At 44.7% G+C, this 21,874-nt stretch overlaps 1 protein-coding gene across 3 annotated transcripts in view; it reads right to left on the reverse strand.

Moving 5' to 3' along the window:
- Npl (N-acetylneuraminate pyruvate lyase) overlaps positions 1 to 8,562 on the reverse strand; it is a 39,549-nt gene extending 30,987 nt beyond the window's left edge. Inside the window, exons 1-2 of one of the 3 annotated variants that reach the window (XM_047521467.1) lie at positions 8,421 to 8,559; positions 4,800 to 4,883 (exon numbers count right to left, since the gene is read on the reverse strand). In XM_047521467.1, the coding sequence (XP_047377423.1) occupies positions 4,800 to 4,867 (68 nt within the window). In that variant the 5' untranslated portion in view covers positions 4,868 to 4,883; positions 8,421 to 8,559. Of the gene's footprint in view, positions 1 to 4,799; positions 4,884 to 8,305 lie in introns of all 3 variants that reach the window. The other 2 variants (XM_047521468.1, XM_047521469.1) reach the window with 2 other exon arrangements.
- Between the last annotated feature and the right edge of the window lie 13,312 nt (positions 8,563 to 21,874).

Genomic DNA, 21,874 nt, shown 5'->3' on the forward strand with positions numbered 1-21,874 from the left:
GAGGTAGGAGGATTGTGAGTTCAAAGCTGGCTTCTTCAACTTTGTGAGGCCCTAAGCAATTTATCGAGACCCTGTCTCTGAATAAAATATAAGTCAGTGTGCTGGTGCGTGCCTGTATTCCCAGAAGGTCAGGAGGCTGAGGCAGGAGGAATACAAGTTCAAAGCCAGTCTCAGCAATTTAGTGAGGCAATAAGCAACTTAGTGAGACCCTGTCTCAAAATAAAAAATAAAAAGGGCTGGGGATGTGGCTCAGTGGTTTCGGACCCCTGGATTCAATCCCTGGTACAAAAGAAAAGGGGGGGAGGGGGGAAGAGAAAGAAAGAGAGAGAAAGAAAGAGAGAGAGAGAGAGAGAGAGAGAGAGAGAGAGAGAGAGAGAGAGAGAGAGAGAGATCCCTCACAGATTCGTTGTCAGGATTACACTACAACACATAAATAAAAATACCCAGGATGAAGAAAGACACAGGGGATCTACTCAATCAACGTGAGCTGCTTCTCTTTCTTTCTCTTGACTATTGGTATTAGTCATTTCCAAAGCATGTTCACTCACGAAACAACACCTACCCCGATGCCACTAGATGCTGGAGATACAAAATAAATAAGACACATGCCCAGTTCTTACCTGTTGTGTGGCACTCAGTAAATACCTGTTGAGTAAGGCACAACAGCAGGATGTATCTCTGATGCTATGCAGAAAGGTGTGCCCAGGGTTGCAGAGGATACTAGGGAGGATCCTCTAGGTCCTTCTAGGGGAGCGGAGAAGAATTCCCCAAGGACAGTGAAGCCAGAATTAAGGACAGGTAGTTAGTGTAGAAATAGGAAATCGGGTCAATTCAAGGAAATGAAGCCATGAAGCCATCTGCCTCTGGAAGTTGGAGACTGCCCCTGGAAGAATGGAATGTCAAGGAGCTCCAGAGCCCATTGATTACCAAATTTACCTGCCTTCATCAAGGACTGCAAGCATGGAGCTGCTAATTAATGCCCCTTGGGCCCTTGCCTGCCTGAATCACCCTGGCCCTCCCCCTGCCCATGGCTTCTCACTTAATGCAAAACCAGGCCTAGTCACGTAGGCAGGAAGGAGAGATAAGGGGGGAGAAAACTGGAGAACAAAAGAGACTTTAACCTATAAAAGATGTAGGGTGTGCTCACTTCTTGGGACTTTAGAACATCAGCCATGGCCCCCTTCTTCCTGCCGGGAGAAGTCTATATTATTACCTTTAAATAAACCTGCTTAATATGCTTGCCTTGGCGTGCTTCCCTAGTGTTCAATCTTCAACATTAGAAGGAGCAGAACTCGTCACCGGTAAACGGGGGTATCAACAGTGTTGGGCTGGGAAACAGGCCCAGCGTATGAGCTTTGGTGTGCTGAGTACTCTGAACTGAAGGAGGCTAAAGGCACGTAGGACCAGGCTCACAACCATGGACTTTCTGACCTCCTGCTCCTTCCCCAGGCACCAGGGGGCACTCTGACCTTCTTACCAGAAGGAACCTAACTCCATTTTCTTTTTTTTGGTGTTACTGGGGATCGAACTCAGGGCCTTGTGCTTGCGAGGCAAGCACTCTACCAGCTGAGCTATCTTCCCAGCCCCTAACTCCACTTTCATCTCCTGTGTGAAACCTTACTGACCAGGGAATATTAAGCTCACACTGCCAGAAGAAAAAGTGGGAACATCACCACACCAAAACACAGTCACAAGCTCCTGTCTGTTCTTCTCTGTCATTCAGTTTCCAGAAAACAAAACTAAACCCCCAAAACCATTTATGAACTACTGTCCACTTTTGGGGCCCATTTATTTCTCAGAAACAAACAAACAAACAAAAAAAAAACTTACTCTTCCTCTAAAAGTGCCTGCAATCCCAATTCCCTCTCCACTGTGAAGAGGGTATTTCGACCTCCAGTCACTTGGCCTTTCTTTGACTTTCATATTTGGTATGACTCCTGTGCATGTGTGCACATTAAACAAATTTGCATGCTTTTCTTTTTTTAAATCTGTTGCCAGTTTATTTCGACAGAAATAAAGACTCAAACCTTCAGGGAAGAGGGGAAAATTTTCTTTTGCCCTGCGATGTTTTATTTATTTATTTATTTTGGGGGGTGCTGGGGATTTTGAACTTAGGGGCACTCAACCACTGAGCCACATCCCCAGCCCTATCTTGTATTTTATTTAGAGACAAGGTCTCACTGAGTTGCTTAGTGCCTCACTTTTGCTGAGGCTGGCTTTGAACTCATGATCCTCCTGCCTCAGCCTCCTGAGTCGCTGGGATTACAGGCATGTGCTTTGTCTGGCAGCCCCTCCATGTTTTCGATGCATAAATGGAAACACTCAAGCAGAGTAGAGAGAGGAGAAGGACAGGAAGCAGATGCACAAAGGCAGGAAGCCTGGAAGGGAAGAAAGGCTCTGATGTGTTTAGGGCAACAGTCATGACGAAATAAGAAATGACAGGTAGATTATGAAGGACCTCCTCTGCATTCCAGGGAGTCTGGGCTTTAACCTTTAGACCAGTTCATCTCAGACTTCAAGGCACTACAGAATCATCTGGGACCACTTGGTAAAATGCAGGTCCTGGTTCAGTGGTAGGTGGTAGGTTCTGAGATCCTGCCTTCTGACCAAGTTCCTATGTGACACTGGAGCAACTGGTCCCTGGGCCACAGAATGAAAGGTAGGGCTTCAACAAAAGGAAGTCAACAGATTCCTAAAAAGAAGACCTCAGATTTATGTACTAGGAAGCTCACTGGGCTGCAGGGAGGAGAATGGACTGGGGTCACAGCTGCTTTATAGTCTTACTAAAGGGCGATACTCACAATATGGCTAATGACGTATTCCGAGTACTGCCCACAGGGTGGACTCAAGAGTCAGAATGGGTCTTAGAGATAATGTGGTTGAACTCCTCCCCCCACACCCCCCCAGGCACTGGGGATTGAACCTACAGAGTCACACCCCAGTCTCTCCTATTTTTTTAGTTTAAGACAGGGTCTTGCTAAGTGACTTGAGGCTGGCCTGGAGTTTGTGACCCTCCTCTCTCTGCCTTCTGAGTCACCAAGTCTGGCTTGAAACTTATTTAATTCTTAGACGTCTCCTACAAAGAAAGCATTCTTTTTTCATTTCAGGAAAGTGAGGTTCCTGGTAGAGAAAAGAAGACCTGATTAAAAAAAAAAAAAGAAGAAGAAATGGTGAAACAGAGGTAACAGGGTCAGAAGACTTTGAGAAATGGGAAAGGATCCGGAAAAGCAGAGTCGTTTTAGTTATCTCTAACACAGGGGACCCGGCTTCCAGGCAAACAGCTGAATAGGCAGGAGCACACAGCGACACACGCAGGGGACTGAGATAAGCAAGGAAGACTGTTTCAAGAAGCCACTTCCAGGCTAACCAGGTTCTTTTTCAAAGGTTAAAGTAGCACAGACCAGATAGAGTGTTTTCGGCTTACAGAGAGGATCCTGCTCTTTACAGGAAACTCACGCGTCATGTGCCTTCTGCTTTATCTGCCCAGCAAATGGCTGATGCACTGACAAACAGCTGACTTCAGTCTTTCTGAGGACTTGTGGAAAGGGAGAAGTAATGGGGGGAAACTATTATTCACTGGCTGACTAATCTAAAAGCCACCTCAGCAAGTTAGATCCAGTGAGGATGGATTTTTTGTTGTTGTTGTTATGGATCTAGAGGCCAAATATTTTGGGATACAGTGATCTCAGGGAGAAATGTGATGTGGCCAACTTTGAGGATAGTAAAAGTCGTAAGAGATGTCATCCACTTTAAAGGGGTAAAGTTAAGGTCCACAAATTCAGCAAGAAAACACCAGGGATGAAGGCTTTTTTAAAAAAAAAAAAAAAAAAAAAAAAGGTATTCTAAACAGCTTGTCTTCCTCTGGCCCTTATCTTCTTTTGTAATAAAAGTTCAAATTACTGACCCTGTGCTAGGCACTGTTGTATGGATTATCTCATTTAATGCTCATCACTCTCTAATGTCTGTTATTATTATTTTTTATAGAGGAAGGAAGGAGGAATTAAAAAAGAAAAAGCCAGAATTCTGACTGTTTTGGTGCTGGCCACCTCAGACAGATCAAAAAGAGGATGTATATAGTGAATGGTCGGTCACCTGTGGCACAAGGTCATCGCAGGATCTTGCAAAGGGACTGCTACCATATTCACCTGGAAGCGAAATGCTGGCTTGGAGATGATTGTGCCCCAATCGTGTGCTCCTGCTCCTGCTCCCTCCCTCCCAGTATTTAATCGATACTGATGAGACTGTAAGCCTGCCCACGACACCCTCCCACCTTCCACAGGGAAGGTTATTTCATCAAGTCTGAGCTGCTGGAGCTCCAACCCAGGGCCTCACGCTTGCCTTGCCAAACGTGTTCTCTGTCGCTGGGTGACGCCCACCTCCCTAAACAGCCTGGCTGAATCGTGCACCACGCAGGTATCTAGGGACAGGACCCCCCGAGTGGCCAGAAAAGTGCTTGATGCCAAATCGTGCTGAAATGGGATTCTTCCCATCCAGTTCTCCTGGCCCAACGTGGGAAAGCCAGGGCTGTGGTGAACTTGTAGGAGACTGCTTAGTGGAGCTACAGACCTTGGGGGCAAGCAAGCTGCCATTTCTTTGCTTCTCCCTTTCTGCACAGTGATATCGAAAGCCCTTTCCTGACTTGGGGGTCAGAAACAGTGAAGAGGGACAACTCACAGAAGCTGCCATTTGGCAAGGGCACCCCCAGGGGCGCAGGGCCTAAGTCACGGTCGTTGAAGAGAGTTTCCCTCCTTTTCAGTTGGATGAAAGCAGATCCCCGATAGGTCCCGAAAGATAGTTACCCGTTCTCAGTCATTGGTGTGATCGTTGCAGCCACGAGACCCTGAAGTTTCTTCTTTGGGGAGGCCATTGAGCAGTTGGAATGTCTGGAAAACACACAATGTCATTCCTCTCTTTCTTCAAGGAATGTCAATTAATGACAAGACTCCCAGGCAAAGTCCATTCCTGGTTTAGAGCTGTAAAATATGCTTACAAGCACACCAAGCAAGTGACAGAATGTAAAATTTTAGAGATTAGTTCTAGTGAGGAGAAAACTTCAAAGTCAAGGAGAGGGCGGTGGGCTTGGGAAGATCCTGCCTGGAAGGTGCCTGACTCTAGATGACCCAGGCAATCCAAAACCTCAGTGGCTCGGGTCAATAACAACAGACCCAAGGGAGAACTGCAACCCAACTCAGGTACGAAAAACCTAAAAAGAATTATATTACTAAAATTGAAATATGTTCAGAAAAAAGAATCCTCTTTTCTTTCTCTGTGTCTTCATTTTTTTAAACTGGAGTCTCACCTAAAACCAGCACTTCTGGTCTTTAGGTTTCAGTATGATTTAACTCTCTTCAGTTAGATTTGCTTAACTATCCTTTCGGATTCCAATTTTGACCAGTCTTGCCCAGTCTTCCGAGTTTTAATAAGACAGTAAACCACATATTCACCTCTCTCTTTCCAGCTGCAGCAGACTTCCATGGAATGGAATGTTCCATTGGCCTTTGTGTCGTGTGTCCCGTCCCCCGCCCCGCTGCCTTGAGTCCTCTGCTTGACACCCATTTCCAAGTGATAACTACGTGGGTGAATGAATGAACGAGGTGCTCAGACTGCAGCAGGAGGATGGCTTCCTGGAGGGGATGCTCCCTGCTGAGTCAACCCCACACTCTTGGCAGCCAAAGGACCCTTCCATTGGCAGAGTGCAGCTGTCTGTAATGGGTGTAGGAGACGGAGCCTACTGCTCGGATTCTGCAGGTAGACTGCTGGCTTCAACCCTAAGCTCTGCCTCTTGCTAGTTACAGACACATTATTTTTTTGAGGTATAAGACATGAAAAGTCACAAATACAATTTGAAGCCACACACACAATGTCTAAAATCAAAGAAAAAAAATAAACAATAATCATATAGTATTTTGTGACAATTACACAAGTGGGCTTATAGTAAATACAGTGATACATACAAGTGATCGACAAGAGGAGACATGTTATAGTTCTGACATTTCAGGCACATTAAAAATCCAATGCCACTACACTGAGATCTGGCCCAGATAATATAGTACTTAATTCTGAATAAACCCATTATGTCTGCTGATCTTGTAACTGTGAACTTCATCTCCCCATGTATGACAATAAATTCCTGGAAGAGACTGCATCTACTTTTTCTCTACCCCTCAAGAGTCCTACTTCAGGTGAGCTCTTGAGAAACACTACTGCTTTTGTGACAAGCCAACATACCTTTCCTTGCAAACTGACATGTTTCCAGTGAGACTTGCTCCTGACACCACGCATAAAGCCTGCATGCAGAGCTCCTCAGTGCTGAAGGGCAATGACTGACAGGATACTAGGCTTCTCTGACATTTCCTAGTTAAAATCTGAGACTAAATCATGTTGGAAGTTTATAAAGATAAACATAATCACCTGATCCACAGGGAAAACACAAGACAAGGAATCACAAGATGTGGCTCTAATCCTTGGGCCTCCTATGACCATCTTTGTTACTATGGGCAGGTCATTTGACCTCTGAACCTGGGAGGCCCCATCTACGCTAGAGAAACATCAAGAATCACATGAGTGAGACACCATGCCTGCTGTATATCTCCACCGGGCACTCCTACGAGCTTATTAACTCAAGATTCTCAGAGTGGGCCTGCCATTTGTCCCCTAAACACTTTCCTCCTCTGTTCCTTTTAGTAGAGGGGTTACAGGGCCAGCATTGGAGTGAAACTTCGTGGATCTACACCCTGGTGCCACCACTTAACAGCTGGGTGACCTTTGACCTTTTACATCACCTCTCTGGGCTTAGTTACCCTTCTGTAAAGGGGGATATGTTTCAGAGGGTAGTTGAGAAATTAACTGTTAATTCTTGTAACATGCTTGACAACAGTGCCAGGCACACAGCTAGTACATGTTCTGTGCCCTCCAGAAGTCTTACCTGATGGGCATAAGATGGCAGCAAACCATCTTTCCCAGTTACGTCCACTCTGCTGGCGTCTCCTCTTCAAGCCTCTCTACTCCTGTCTATTCAGGAACTAAGGCATTTTAGTTTTGCTTTTCCTTTGGCAATTCTTTCTCTCCTTCACTGCCCTTCTTATGATTTACCCCTTGTTACCTCTTATCTAGACCAGTGGTCATAACCCTGGGCCCACGGGGCCCATTGGAGAGCAACGAGGTTCAAGTGATAGGAGGGCGGAGAGCTTAAGTCAGCATCAAAAGTCTCTTAAGTCAAGCACTACCAGTAGGTTCAGGTTAAACTGACTTCCAGGATCTGCTTAGGGCTGCATTTATTTCTTACTTAGTAATACTAAAATTCTTGGGATGGTCAGAAGCTTGATTGGCAGTTCCATCTTTGGTTGAAAGAAATCTAATTGTCACTTAAATACAGTTTGACGAGTTCAAAACATGGGGCTTTGGGAGTCCTAACCTCCACTGTCTCCTTCACCCCACAGGGGCTGCCAGATTGATCCTCCAGTAATGGGGACATTTCTGGGGCGACACCCTGGCCTGTCCCTACAGTGCAGTAAACAGTCAAATGAATGAACTGCTCCCTGTGGCTCCCCTGGACCCGGCTTCCTGAGGTCTGTCCTGCTAGCCTTTCCCCAAGGTACTGCCACTGCAATTCCCTCAGTTTAGCTACCTTGAAAACTTACTTTCAAAGCCAGCGAACTCCCTGATCCTGCCAGCTGAAAATTATTTCTTAAGCTTCAGAACTTTCCCCAACACTTGCTTTTCACAAAAACCCCCTGACAGAGTTACAAGCCGGGTAGTTTGGGTTCCTCTTCTCCACTGCAAGCCATGTGGGTGTAGGAACAGCTTCAAAACTTTTTATCTTTGCAGAGAGCAATGCACTAAAGAAAGAAAGTTTGCTGGCTCTGTGAAGGGTTAAAATCCTATAGAAAGAGTTTGAACACAGGATGATCAATATTTTCAAAATACACTTGGGAATGTTATCCTTTCAAATTCTTCACAGTTTTTTATCAAGAGCAAATGGTAAAAATGTCTTCCAGCCAAGGCTTAATGTGAATTGAGAATATAATTATTGAAACACTGGGGAGGGGGTAGGCAGTTGAAATCTTACACCTGTATCCACAGTTAAGAACGCCGCCAAGAACTCAAGCTTCTTAAGTCAAAATTTTCTAGAGAAAGGCAAAGTTTCCAAAAAAAAAAAAAAAAAAAGATTTTAAAAAGAGGAAGGGGAGAGAATCTAGCTTTGCCCAAGGATGACTCGAGAGAAATAAAATACTTGGAGAAGAAGAAATAGAGATACTTGGAAAAACAAAACAAAAGACAGAAATAAAATCAATTTTTCATGTACCACATATAATCGTCAAAATCCCTTCCGTGCAATGGCTAACTGATCATCTGGCGACAAGGATCCTTGGGGACCCGACTACGCGGTCCTTACAGAAGCCTGGGGGAGTGACACTTGCCCGGGCCGGGAGGGTGTCGCATTCACACTTCCTCCGCTGCATCCCCCAGCGTATCTGCTTCCTCCTGGGCTCGGGGGTGGCCAGGTCTCGCCGACCCCCGCGCTCCCGGGCAGGAACACGAGCTGCTTGCCGCCCTGCGCCCGCCGGTCTTGCAGCCGCGCCGCCCCGGACGCGCTCTTTAAGGCCGCGGGCGCAGGGCCACGTGCCGCGCCCGGGCGCCTGGGGGTTGTAGTTCCACGCCCTCGCCCGCGGCCAGCAGCCCGGGGGCGCGAAACCGCGAGACGGTGTGGCGCCTGGGTCGCCTCCTCCGCGCGGGTGGCCTGAACCGGGTCCTGAAATGCCGTCAGCGCCCAGCTGGGCGCCGGGAGGGGAAGCCTCCGACCTGCGACCGGGGTGGGGGGGCGCGGGGCGCACCGATCCTCTGCCTGCACCTCGGCACCCGGCCCGTGCCCCCGCCGACGCCTCTGGGGCTCCAGGGGCTTAGCTTTCCTTCCCCAACTCAGTTTCTGCAGGAACCGGTGTTGCGGGCCTCGGGTGCGAGGTCCTGGCTGCTGTTTACCCGGCCTGCCCAGAACCCCACTGCCTGTCGGGCCTGGCTCTTCAGTCCCCGCCGCCGCCCCAGCCTGGCAGCGGCTGTCCTGGGGAAAAAAGATGACCGGATTTAAAAAATGGATTAGCTACTAATGCAGGAGCTTTTCTGGTGTAGTCTGGAGAACAATTGAAAGAGTTTTGAAAGGGAAACTTTTTTTTTTTTTTTAAATAAAATGTCTCTACTTGCAGAAATGTCAGGAAGAGTACTTGTGAATGCAATCACCACTGGGGACAGAACCTAAGACCCCACCTTGCTAAACAGCTCTTAACCACTGAGCTACAGCTTCAGCACTTTTTTTTTTTTTTTTTTTTTTTTTTAATAGTAGGTTATAATTATGTTGCGGGAGACAGACTGGTCGAGAAGCAGCAAGCAGCACTCGGAGAGAACTCCAAACTTTATTTTACGCCTGTGACCCAGAGGAAAACAAAAACTCCAAATTCTGAGCCCTGATGGACAGTTTCTCACAATATTATAGGTTATTTAATGTCACCTTAGACCCGTCCTATCATTGGGGTTATTTCCTCTTTAAAAAAAAAAAAAAAATTCCTAATCTATGCAGGCTAAAGGCCTGTGCAGGGTCTCGAACACAAAACATGTTCACAGAAACAGATAAGAAGAAACGGCTTTCTTCACAGGCATCTATTACATTTCCGGAGGGAGTAGTCAGACTCAGGCCAGTTATTGACAATCCAAGAGATAGGGAACCATGGTAATTTAGGCTTCCTCGAGAAAGGCAGAGAGAGTGGAACTGACCCCTTCCCCAGGCATTGGTCTCTTTCCATAATGTTTTTGTCATTTCATTTCACAACCTAGTCTGGTTTTGCCATCACAATTATACCTATTAGTGGGATCCATTATGTCATATCTGCATATGCACATAATATAATTTGATGAACCTCATTCCCCAGTATCTTCCAGTTAGGTAGAACTTGACACAGGCAGTCCCGTTTTGAAACATATCCTCGATCTTAGCAAAAGAGTCACTTCACAGTCACTCTGATGCAGCCTGACCTTAAACCCCAGACAATACTTCACCATCATGCAAAGAAAGGAAATTGACATCTGGGACTGAATGCTGAAAACACCTGGTTCCACATGGGACAGTGACCACTCAAGTTAGTGACCAAAAAGGACACTTTCCTGACAACCCCTAGCAACCGCCTAATTGCAAAAATTACCCCACTCCCTCATGCCCCTAAATCTAACCCCAGGCTGTAATCTGGGAGGAAAAACCCCAGTCTCCATTGAGCCCTCCTCTCCAGGTTTGTCCCAAATAAACCTTCTACTGTTGAGCTGCCTCCCCTCTATTTCCTTCATTAGCTTCTTTCCTTACACTTCCTATTCCTTCCCTTCCTCCCTCCCCCTCATCCACTTGCCCTACTAATCTCCCTTCTATTATCATTTTAATCAGTGCATCATAATTATATATACAAATGGGATTTACTGTGGTATATTTGTACATGGGTATAACATAATTTTGTTCCCAAGTACTCTTTAATTTTTTAAATAAATTTGAGACAGGGTCTTTCTAAGTTGCAAGTCCACCTGCCTCAGCCTCCCAGGTAGCTTGGATTACAGGCATGTGCCACTTGGGCAGCCTGTAGTCTACTTTCTAATATTTTGCACTGTATTCATAAATCAGGAGGAAAACAGCCATAAATAGGTCCTCAGCTTTTTTTTGTTGTTGATGCAAATGGATGCTTATTATTTCATTTAGCGAAAATAAATTTTCCAAAAGTATTTATAGTTTGCAAAGTGCTTTTAAATGCATTATGATGGTTCTTTCCACGCACACAGCACCAGAGATAATTGCTAATAATTTTAAGTACCGCATTCGGTGCTTACTCTGCCTGCACAGTTCTAGCTATTTAACATTTAATTCATAAAGCAATCTCATGTAGTAGGTACTTTTGAGAAAATTTATATATTTTAGATGAGGAGGCATCATTCCATTTCAGAGCACAAAGAGACGTTTAAAGAGCTTAGGTAATGCCAGAGAGCATAGTTGGGTAAAGTTGAGTGGAGATTTGATTTCGCAAAGTATCAACAAAATAGTTTATACTTTTTCTTTTCTTGAGAAACTGGGAGTTGAACCCTGGGGCACTTTGTTACTAAGCTACATCTCCAGCCTTTTTTATTTTTTATTTTGAGACAGGGTCTTACTAAATTGCTGAGGCTGGCCTCAAACTTGTAATCCTTCTGCCTCAGCCTCCCAAGTGCCTAGGAGCTTACACTTTTAATCACTCCTCTATGTTATTCTGTGGAAGGAAGGAAAGCAGAAAGTGAGAGAGGGGAAAAAGCTCTGATTATGTGAAATGACTTCTCCTAAGGATGTAGCATAGTTTTTTTTTTTTTTTTTTTTTTTTTATCTGTTTATAATGTCGATAAGAATATCATCTGAACAGGACAATCTGACTTTTTTTTTTAAGTCACACTTCAATATGCACACAATTAAGTACTTCTGTACCTAAAGGGTATAGGTATTAGGCTTAACATTGTCAACCAATAAACCCATATTCTAAATGCATAAAGGAACTACTGTTTGTATAAATATAATATAAAGCAATTCCTTATAGTCAGGTGTTAGAATTTGCTAAGAAGCAGATGCTAAAATGGGATTAGATGGGCAAGAGATTTCCTGGGGAAAGGAGCTGGACAAAGCAGGGACATCCTCCAGACTGAGATGCAGGACTGACCTCTGTGGAAGGAGAGATGGAAGGAAAGAGGAGGGAAGGAAAGGCTGGGGTAGAAAGAATCTCACCAGAACCATGTAGAGGTGCACACAGCGTCCATTCAGTGTACTGACAAACTCAGGGCCTTTGTGTGAATTGTGGGGGAGACATTGAGCCTTAAAAATATGGCAAATGTCGTGACAAACCTGGGCTAAGGTTATGAGAACACTCAGTGGGATCACATCTGGACTGAGGTGTGTGTGTGTGTGCAGAGTGTTTGAGAAAAGTCTTCCTGGGGCAGGTGACAACCCCCTAAGTCTCAGACAATGGGTAGGTCAGCAGGGCTTAGAAGGGACAGCTAGATAGCAGGGGGCTCAGAACTAGGGAGCAGCTGCTTTCCTCATAAGTGGCAAGGGCTCTGTGACCTTTCCTCTGTGGTTATCCAGTGTCATCTCATCATCAGTCCTTAACCTCTCATGCTTGTATTTCCTGCCCCCTACTCTACCACAAGGGACTCCAGGCAAGCACTGTGTTCTATTTCTTCATGTTCAGTGCTGGGCAGAGTGCCTGTTTACCTGCAGGCAGCCAAGGTGAGATTTGGAGATATTTACGCCCTTCCACTTTTCTGTGTTTGAACAAAGTGTATTGGGGTTCCACATCAGAGTTTGTTTGTTACAATTCAAGTAAGAACCCCACCAGCTAGGGGAAGAGCTTGGGGGATCTGGTGAACTGCAATTGATCAGCAGGTGGAGCTCATCACAGGTTCTTGCTCTGGCTGGTCCCAGGTGGTCCTGCCAAAAAGATTCCCCTTACTTTCTAGTAGGGATGCCCTTACCAGAAAGGAGGAAATGGATTTAGTCAGCTGAAAACTGGACCCTGCGTGAAGGAAGGAGACCTAAGTTGGGTCTTGAAGGGTTGCTCTCTGTTGTAGACAGCAGAAGCCCTGTCCATTGGTGAGCAAGTCCTTTCTATTCAGGGTACAGAATGTGTAACCAGGTCACAGGTGTGAGAGTTAGTTCTGGAAGTTCTGGTTTGTGGGTATCAGTGGGGCTGGTGGAAAAGGTGCGCTATGTTCAGAGAAGGGATCAGGCCCTGAATAGAAGTTGAATTGATTGCTGGCCTCAGGGACAAAAACCCTTATCCTTCAGGGCCTGTCTTCTGAGGATGAGCACCAACTGTGCGCCCCGCCTCGTTCCCCCTGTCCCAGTACTGGGCATTGAACTCAGGAGCACTTAAACACTGAGCCACATCCCCGGCTCTTTTTTGTATTTTATTTAGAGACAGGGTCTCACTGAGTTGCTTAGGGCCTCACTAAATTGCTGAGGCTGGCTTTGAACTTGTGGTCCTTCAGTCTCAGCCTCCCAAACTACTGGGATTACAGGTGTGCACCACTGCGCCAGGCAAGAGGCATCTCTTGAGGGGTTGGAAGTCCTGTGCATAAGCTGGTTTCAGAGCACCCTGTAGGGTCACGTGGAGGGACAGTTTTGAGGGCAGCATCTTGCAGCAGTACTCTCCTGTCTTCTGGTTTAGCCCTGTGAGATTTACACCAGTTTCCCAAGGAGAAAGAACTTGAAGGAAAACAATGAGTCGAACAAAAGAGATGAGTTTCCATATATGGAATTCTTAGCCTGGGGTCTGTGACTCTAGATTTTTTTTAAATAACAGCTTAATTGAAATATAACTTACGTACTGTACAATTCATCTATTTAAGTATACAATAGTCCAGTGGTCTTCAGTATGTTCAGAATTATGTAACCATTGTCACAATTGATTTTGGAAATTTTCATCACTCCTCCCAAAATACCACACAGCAGTTAGCAGCTCTCCCTTTTCCAGGCCCCCTGCCGACCCCCAGCCCTAAGCAACCTCTAATCTTTCTGCTGGTATAGATTTGCTTATTCTGGAAATTTCAAACCACTGGGACCATACACCATGTCTGACTGGCTTTTCTCATGTAGCATAATGTTTTCAAGGTTTGTCCATATATATCACAGCAGGAAACAGTACTTCATTCCTTTTTGTGGCCAAATAATACCCCACTGTTTGGATAGACCACATTGTATTTACCCATTCTTCAGGCGATGGACATTTGAGTCGTTTCTATTTTTTGGTTATTATGACTTTTATGACGATTGTGACTGCAGGTTTTAAACCCCTGCCATTTTCTGATGTCCTTTTCCTTTGGAGTTAGTAGACAGTATTTGGGTCCCTATTCAGTTTCTCAGAGACCTGAAGTCCTTTTCAAGATCAGGGCTTTTCCCCGTGCCCAGGATGCTCTTTGTCTCCCGGATTCTCCTTCTTCAGATCCTGGTTCAAATGCAACCTTCCTGAGAGGGTCCTGTGTTCAGATCCTCCCGGTTCGGGTCTACCCCCGCACCCGGTGCTTTCCCTTCCGATCACAACGTATTAGTGTGTTTGGTTTTTCTGTTCTGTTCCATGTGACGCCCTTAGTGCTTACACTCTACAAATGGTAGAATTAGTATGGAAAATAAAAAGTCTGAGGGTGACCTAGGGCGGTGTCAGCCTGTGACCTGAATGTAGACTGCAGTGCCCCCAGAGGAGCGGGCCTCCCTGTTGATTGGTGTTAATGCTACAGTAGGAACCGTGGTGGCCCAGAGAGATGGTGTTGTAACTGTTGTACCGAGTGGGGAGCTAGGGAATATGCAAGGACACAGAAGACTGTAATGCCTCTTTGAGAGCAAGGACTGATTCCTGGAAAGAATTAAATCTGGGGAACATTGCCTCCTTGCTGACTTTGCGACCCATGCTTCCTGAATTGCGACCCTCGATATTTGCGGCCAAGGGGCCACATACATTTTTTGGTCACCTCTGAAGAGAAGAGAAAAACTGAAAATGCAGGTCCGGTTTGACTGTGAGTACAGGGAACTATGAGGGTACCATCGGTTGTAAAGAGAAGAGAAAGTCAATATTAATTTTGCTTGGCAGAGCTTGACAATATTCAGATCATCACAGAAGCAAATCTTCCTTTTGAAGGATGTTCAGCCTTTATCAGCTATTGGCTGCAAGGACACTGGCACTTGGGAAGCACAAGTGAGCTGTATTGTACTTGTGACAACACTGTAAAGGTTTCCTACAAATCTCAAAGAACTAGATAAGCTTGCCTTCTAAAAGTATCCCCAAACTCAAGCTCTCCCATAACAAATGCGCTGTTAAAAATTCACCACTAGGTGGCAGTCGATCAGCAGAAATTGCTTTTTCCTTGGTGAATATCTTCCAGACTGGAAGTTTCTGGGACTATCAGCAATCAATAACAAATAGATGATATTTCCTGTTGCCATTCTCTGCCTTCCTCCTCCAAAATAATATATGTAGTTTACATCTTCAATTTGTCACATTCTTCAATTTATCTTTTTTCTCATTAATATTAAAATAAAGAAGGACTGGGGATGCCTAGCATGCTCAAGGCCTGGGTTCAATCCCCAGTACAGGAAAAAAAAAAAAAAAGGACACATGAAAACAAAAAAATTATGAGCCAATTAAGTTACCCCCCTCTTCTCTGAGTTTTGAAGATAAAGGTGACTATAACTTGGCTGCTTATTTATTTATTTATGAGCTGGGGACAGAACCTAGGAGTTCTTTTCCCCAGAGCTACATCCACCACCTTTTTATATTTTGTTATTATTTTTTTGTACCAGGGATTGAACCCAGGGATGCTTAACTACTGAGCCACTTCCCCAGCCCTTTTTATTTCTTCTTTTGATACAGATCTAAGTTGCTGAGGGCCTCGCTAAGTTGCTGAGGCTGACTTTGAACTTGTAATCATCTGGCCTCAGCCTCCTGAGCTGCTGAAATTACAGGTGTGCCAGCCCGCCTATTTTTTATTTTGAGACAGGGGTCTCACTAAATTTTTCAGGCTAAACTTGAACTTGCAATTCTCCTGATTCAGTCTCATGAATTGCTGGACTCACAGACCTGCACCACTGTGCCTAGTCAGCCCAGCCAGCCTTGACTTTTTGCTATGTAGAGGATGCTTTAAAAACTTGTTCAACTTTAGTTTGTAAGTATATTCTTTTTCATGAACAAAGCTCTCTACCATCTTCAGCAAATTGAGGTGAAATGGGACATTTTAGTTTTTAGTTGTAGGTGGACACAGTACCTTTATTTCATTTTTAGGTGGTGCTAGGCAAGCACTCTACCACTGAGCCACAACCCCAGCCCAAGAAATGTACTCTAGCTCTTAAATGAAGAACTTCATTTTATGTTATGTATGTTTTGAATGGAGGAAAAATTCACTGGAAAGAATCTGGTGAGGTAAGTGAAATTTGAAATTTAATTTGCTTCCACCCAAGGCTGACTTGATGCTGGCTAACAATTGAATTTGAGAGCTAATTGTCCAGGATCTGGGAGACTTAGGTCCTTCCTGAGAATTCGAGGAGATTTTGTTGATCTCGTTCCTCTTATTTCTTCTGCGTAAACCTTTAGGACTTGGTCATCCTGGCGTGCACACTCAGATTCCAGTGTTCAGAGTATTTCACGGCCTCCTTCGGCCACGTTCAATCTGGGCCTAATGGAATGCTTGCAGAAGCTGTGCTAAAATCTCACGCTTCCTTCCTGAGCTCCAGTTCTCGGCTTAGTTGTCTTAGCTATAGCCTAAATTATGTAATCTTCAAGAGAAACACGCAATCTGTATTTAGTTAGGCATTGGAAGTTGGGCCAAGTAGGTATAAAAAAGCAAGATGCAGAATAACATTTATTCATTTCCTCCATGTGTATTAAAAGAAAAAAAAGGGGGGGATATATATAGGAATACACCTGGCTATGCACTAATATATTAATAACAGGGCTGAGAGTGTAGCTCAGTGGTAGAGCGCTTGCCTAGCATGTGTGAGACACTGGGTTCAATCCTCAGCACCAGATAAAAGTAAATAAAATAAAGGTATTGTGTCCATCTACAACTAAATTTATATATATATATATATATATATATATATATATATATATACACACCAACTGGTCCAGCATTGGTTAACTGGCCCTTAGGATCCTAGAGGTCCTGTAATGCCCATGTTTAGACCCTTTAATGATGGGTGGAAGCCCTAGGGGCTGCACTCCAGGGTTTGAAACAGTGGGTCTTAACCCACCTGTAGGGAAGTACTGAGTTATTTTACCAACCACCTGGGCCCAAACTGGTAAGTGCCTGCTGTCATCAGCTGTTTTTCCGGGAAAGGGGATAGAGGCAGAGAACTATCTGAAATGCTTCTTGTTTGAATTCTGTTTAACCATGTGCACGTGGTAGAATTCATTGTGTTCAGTTCAGCAGATGTCTCTTTTTTCGTATCTGGCTCTGGATGTTTCTGTCCAGTGACTTGATGTCAGCCTGTCTCCAGTCTCAGGGCTGATTCCTTTGATTCCATCAGATCCGATCCTTCACCCAGAGCTTTCCTCAAGCTCCTCTACTTCTGCGGGAAGGAGAAACCTGGCTGAACTCCCTCTCACCATCCCTTAGTTCCCCCAACCCTCTTTTTGTTACTTATCTACCTACCAGACCTTCATTCTATTATTACCTGTTTAGGCATCGCTTTCCTTAATCCTGTGACCAGAATATGGATGCGTGTATCTTCCCACAAGTTTTATGTATGTAGAACCTGTGTGACCTTAGGTTCTATATATACACTAGCACTGATGGGAATAGATGTTAATTAGTGCTACTAACATCATTAGCAATTAGGGAAATGCAAATCAAAACTACACTGAGATTTCATCTCATTCTGGTCTCAGAACGGTAGCCAATAATACAAAAAAATAATAAATGCTGGAGAGTATATGGAGAAAAAGGAACTCTTTACACGGTTGTTGGGATTGTAAATTAGTACAACTGCTTGAAAATCAGTATGGAGGTTTCTCAAAATACTAGGAATGGAACCACCATATGACCCAGATATATAACTCCTTGGTATTTACCCTAAAGTCATCTTACTGTGGCAACACACACACACACACACACACACACACACACACACACACAGTTTTGTTCATCCATAAATAAAAATGAAATTATTCATTTTCAAGAAAATGGATGAAATTTGAGGCCATTATGTTAAGTGAACTAAACCAGACTCAGAAGATCAAAGGTTGCATGTTTTTTTTCATATGTGGAAGATAGAGAGGAGAAAAGAAAAAAAGGTGATGAGTGGGGGGGTCCATGAAGATGGAAGAGCAATCAGTAGAGTTGAAGAAAGGGACCAGGGGAGGGAGGCGGGGAGGGAGGGGGGAAATACTAGAGAATGGTGTTGGCCAAATTCCATTGTTATATTGTGTGCACAGATGAATATGTAACAACAAATCCTACCTTTATGAACAACTATAATGCACCAATAAAAACATTGAGGGATACTCGAAAACAATTCGTGCTGCTCACTTGCATTGCACAGGTTCGTGCCTCCACCTGCCCAGTGCACAGCCAGCCCTCCCTGCAAGTCTCTCACCACACGGTGGTACCTGCATGTGCTCCCTGCCATCTTTTCCTGTTCTTCAGGGTGGAGCTCCTTGCTGACGTCCCTGCCCTGAAGCCTGGTGGAGGGCCCTGTCTCATCTCAGCCTAGGCTGTTCTCTCCGGTGCTCACAAGGCCATCAGCACGACGTCCCTAAGCTTGTGGAGAGAAGCTCCTTCTCTTCTCTGTCTCACATTTTCCCCTCTGGGCCCCAGAGCAGCTGACTCCTTCCCACTGCAGGGTCTCTCTCTGTAGGACTCAGACAGGAGTCTAAGGAGCTAGGACAGGGAATCCAATTGGAGGCAAAACTTTTCTCCCTGCCCCCATCCTTTCTCTGTCCTAAATACTGCGAAACAGTCTTTGAGACTCCCCTGCCTTTACCAATCAGTGCCTGCGGTTGGGACAGTTGTTCCTTAGGTGTATCAGACAGAGTTGGTTTTTAGTAGTGGGTGCGGGTGGGCTCAAGTTGGTAGCCTGGCCACAAATACTCTGTTCACACTTATCTCACTGGGTAGGACTTGTCTGTTGACCTGTCTGTGTCCCAGAAGATGGTGATTCCTTGAGTGGGAGTCTCCAGCTGGGTGGTGGTCATTGTTGTGTCTCTAGTGTACAACCCCTACTTGTGACATGGCCACCTTCGATAAATATTTTTGAAAGAATGAACACAGCCAGTTAGCACAGACAGAGAGAAAGGAAACAGCCCATCTCTACCAAAGGGAAACTTCGGTGACACCTGAAGAGGAAGAGAAGCTATATTTTTGGGGGGGTACTGGGGATTGAACTCAGGGGCACTCAATCACTGAGTCACGTCTCCAGCCCTATTTTGTAATTTATTTAGAGATCGGGTCTCACTGAGTTGCTTAGCACCTTGCTTTTGTCGAGGCTGTCTTTGAACTTGCGATCCTTCAGTCTCAGCCTCCTGAGTCGCTGGGATTATAAGAAGCTATTCTTAAAGTGGCCACTCAGAGCTCTCGAAGCAGCTTAGGTCCTCAGGAGTGGGGAAAACCCAGGGTGAAAGTGGCACTTCCTGGAGAGGCTTAATTATCTTGTTTTGAGAGAATCACAGGTTGAACAATTATTTGACTAGTTACATTTTATTGTGCACCTGCCAGTTGAAAACACAAGGACAAAAGCCTAGAAGGATATAGCATGGCAAAACATATTGATCATAAAGGGGGAAAAGCAGGTGACACACAGGGACAGAACGTTTTATTTACATCATCCCCAGTTCAGAGAAATACAGTTAACCCAATTCTCGATTCACCTAAATGTTTACAGCAGGGGTAAAAGTGAGAGGCTGTGGAAGGGATTTGTTAGCACTGGATACTGGGTGTTTCTTCTCTTATTATTTACTAAAGGTGAATCAGGTGTCATGTGATAGACCACTAAGCATAAATGACTTTATCCTGGGAAGATGGATTGTGTAACTCTGACTTTAGTTTCTGCACATGCTGCAAAGCAGCCCCCTGATCACAGCCTGGGCAGACCCAACAGAGGTATGAATTATATTTATCATGTTAATAATAATACTTACACTTCCTTCAAGGCATGATAGTGACAAATTGGGAAAAATAAGAGCACTGCAGCAGCTTATGGGCACAGCAGCAATCTCACAGACAACCGCGGTTACTGGAATGATTTCAGAAATGAGGAATCAGAGCTTAGCTTCAGAAGGGGGAGGAAGGGATGAATTAGTTGATGACCACACAGCTGGACAAGTCTCTCTAATTCCAAGCACAACATCTGTCCGGGGCACGGCAGTGCCTCTTCAAGTAGAGAATGTGATCACGTAGGATCTTCAGATGAAAAATCTGTGATTTTAAGAATGGTATTGTCTGGGGGTGGGGGTTGCAGCTCAGTGGTGGAGTGCTCGCCTGGAACGCATGAGGCACTGGGTTCGATCCTCGGAACCACATAAAAATAAAATAAAGGTATTGTGTCCACCTACAACTGGAATGTATATAGTTAAAAAAAAGAATGGTATTGTCTGGTCACCTGTTTCGGTTTCCCTGTTGTGCAGACAGTGAAAGTTGGGTAGAAACAGCAGTGGGAAAGACCATGGTGCCCTTCCTCTGTTACCCAGCACCTTATCTGTTTCCACTCAAAGCTGAGATAACTCCATCTATTTCAAGTCCATCCGAAAGTCAATCAAGCAATCTCCCAACTCACCCACTTAGCTCCAACTGAGAAACGCCAGCATTTGAGGAAGGACTGCTGGTTTGTGCTTGGCCCAGGGCGAAGGGTGGTGGGGAATGGCAGAGCAGGACCAGACGGGGTGCCTGCTACCCTGGGCTTGTAATCTAGATGGAGAGATAAGATAAAAATACATGACACAGTTCCAGAATCTGACAGAATGTAATAAAGTGCTAAATTGTGTGGTGCAGACAATTAGAGAACAAGGCAGTATATAATAAAGTGCTAATTGTGTGGTGCAGACAATAAGTCTAAGAGGAGTTCAGCGCAGGGATGGATGAGTGTGGGCTGCAGTCTTCAGAGGAGGCTTCTCGTCAGTCAGTGCTGCCGCGTTTACCCAGAGCATGCCGGGAGCGGGAGCGTGAAACAGAAGGCGGATTGAGAGCAGAACAGCGGTGCCCCCCAGGGCCGCTCTTCTCAGTCTGGATGAGGACAGGGGCAGGGACTGTCCTCCGAGAGTGGCAGTCTCCATTAAAAAAAAAAAAAGATCATCAGAGAAATACTTTATTTTTGTTATCTGTTATCTTGAATATTTCTGCAGAAACCTAGAATCATATTAGAAGTCCAATAATGTCTTAAATGTACTAGGAGAACTCTGTGTTTAAAGGAACCACAGTGTAAATCCTTCCCCTAAATGGAGACCGTTTTTCATTACAGTTGTTTACTAGTTTACCTTTAAACGTAATTCCCCAAAGCAGATAGTATATAGGTACTTGTTATTCCTTAAAGCAGTTCGGTAAACTGGCTTTTGTATGTCACCGGTAGGGTGGGGAAACCTTCTGTAAGATAGTTCTGCAATGGATGTCTCAAATCCAGACTATCTGCTTCTTCTTCAACCTATCAGTTCCACTTCCAGGAATCTAACCTAAGGACGTAAGAAGTATGACTGACTGCAAGAATAACTCTTCCACAGCAATAATTATCAGATTTAAGAGAAACTGGGGTCAGTCTCAAAGCCCCCAAATAGAGGAAAGGTGAGATGACTTGACATATTTATAAAATGCATTGTATAGTCACTAAAATGGTACTATGAAAGAATATTTACTGTGGTGGAACCTGTTTACAATATTGAGAGGTGAAAAAAGCAAATTTTGAAACTCATAGAAGATGATTTCACTTTTGTTAAAAATACATTTTATGCAGAGAAGAGCAACATATCTGAGTGTCAAGGTTAAATGTACTTTGTACGCTTTTATGTTCTGCAAAATTTCCAAATGTTTTCTATGTGTCATGGTTTAGTTGGTAATAGAACACACATTAAAATCCTATAGTTCTCTGATTTAATGTGTTTTGAAAGTTTGGATGGTCGTAATTTGAACTATTATCCAGCAAGTTTTCTTGGAGTTAGACCTGTTCTAGCTCTGTGCTTCCTGATGGTCATGTTCTGAGCTGCTTTCCTCCTCCATACCCTTCCACCATGAGGTTCTGCCTCATCTCAGGCCCAGAGTAATGGAGTTGGCCGTCTATGGACTGAGAGGGCTGAAACCATGAGCCAAAATAAAAATTTCCTCCTCTGAAAAAAAAAAAGACAGAAAAAAGAAAAGA

The sequence above is a fragment of the Sciurus carolinensis genome, chromosome 12, assembly GCF_902686445.1.
Source record: "Sciurus carolinensis chromosome 12, mSciCar1.2, whole genome shotgun sequence".
NCBI classification, from domain to species: Eukaryota; Metazoa; Chordata; class Mammalia; order Rodentia; family Sciuridae; genus Sciurus; species Sciurus carolinensis.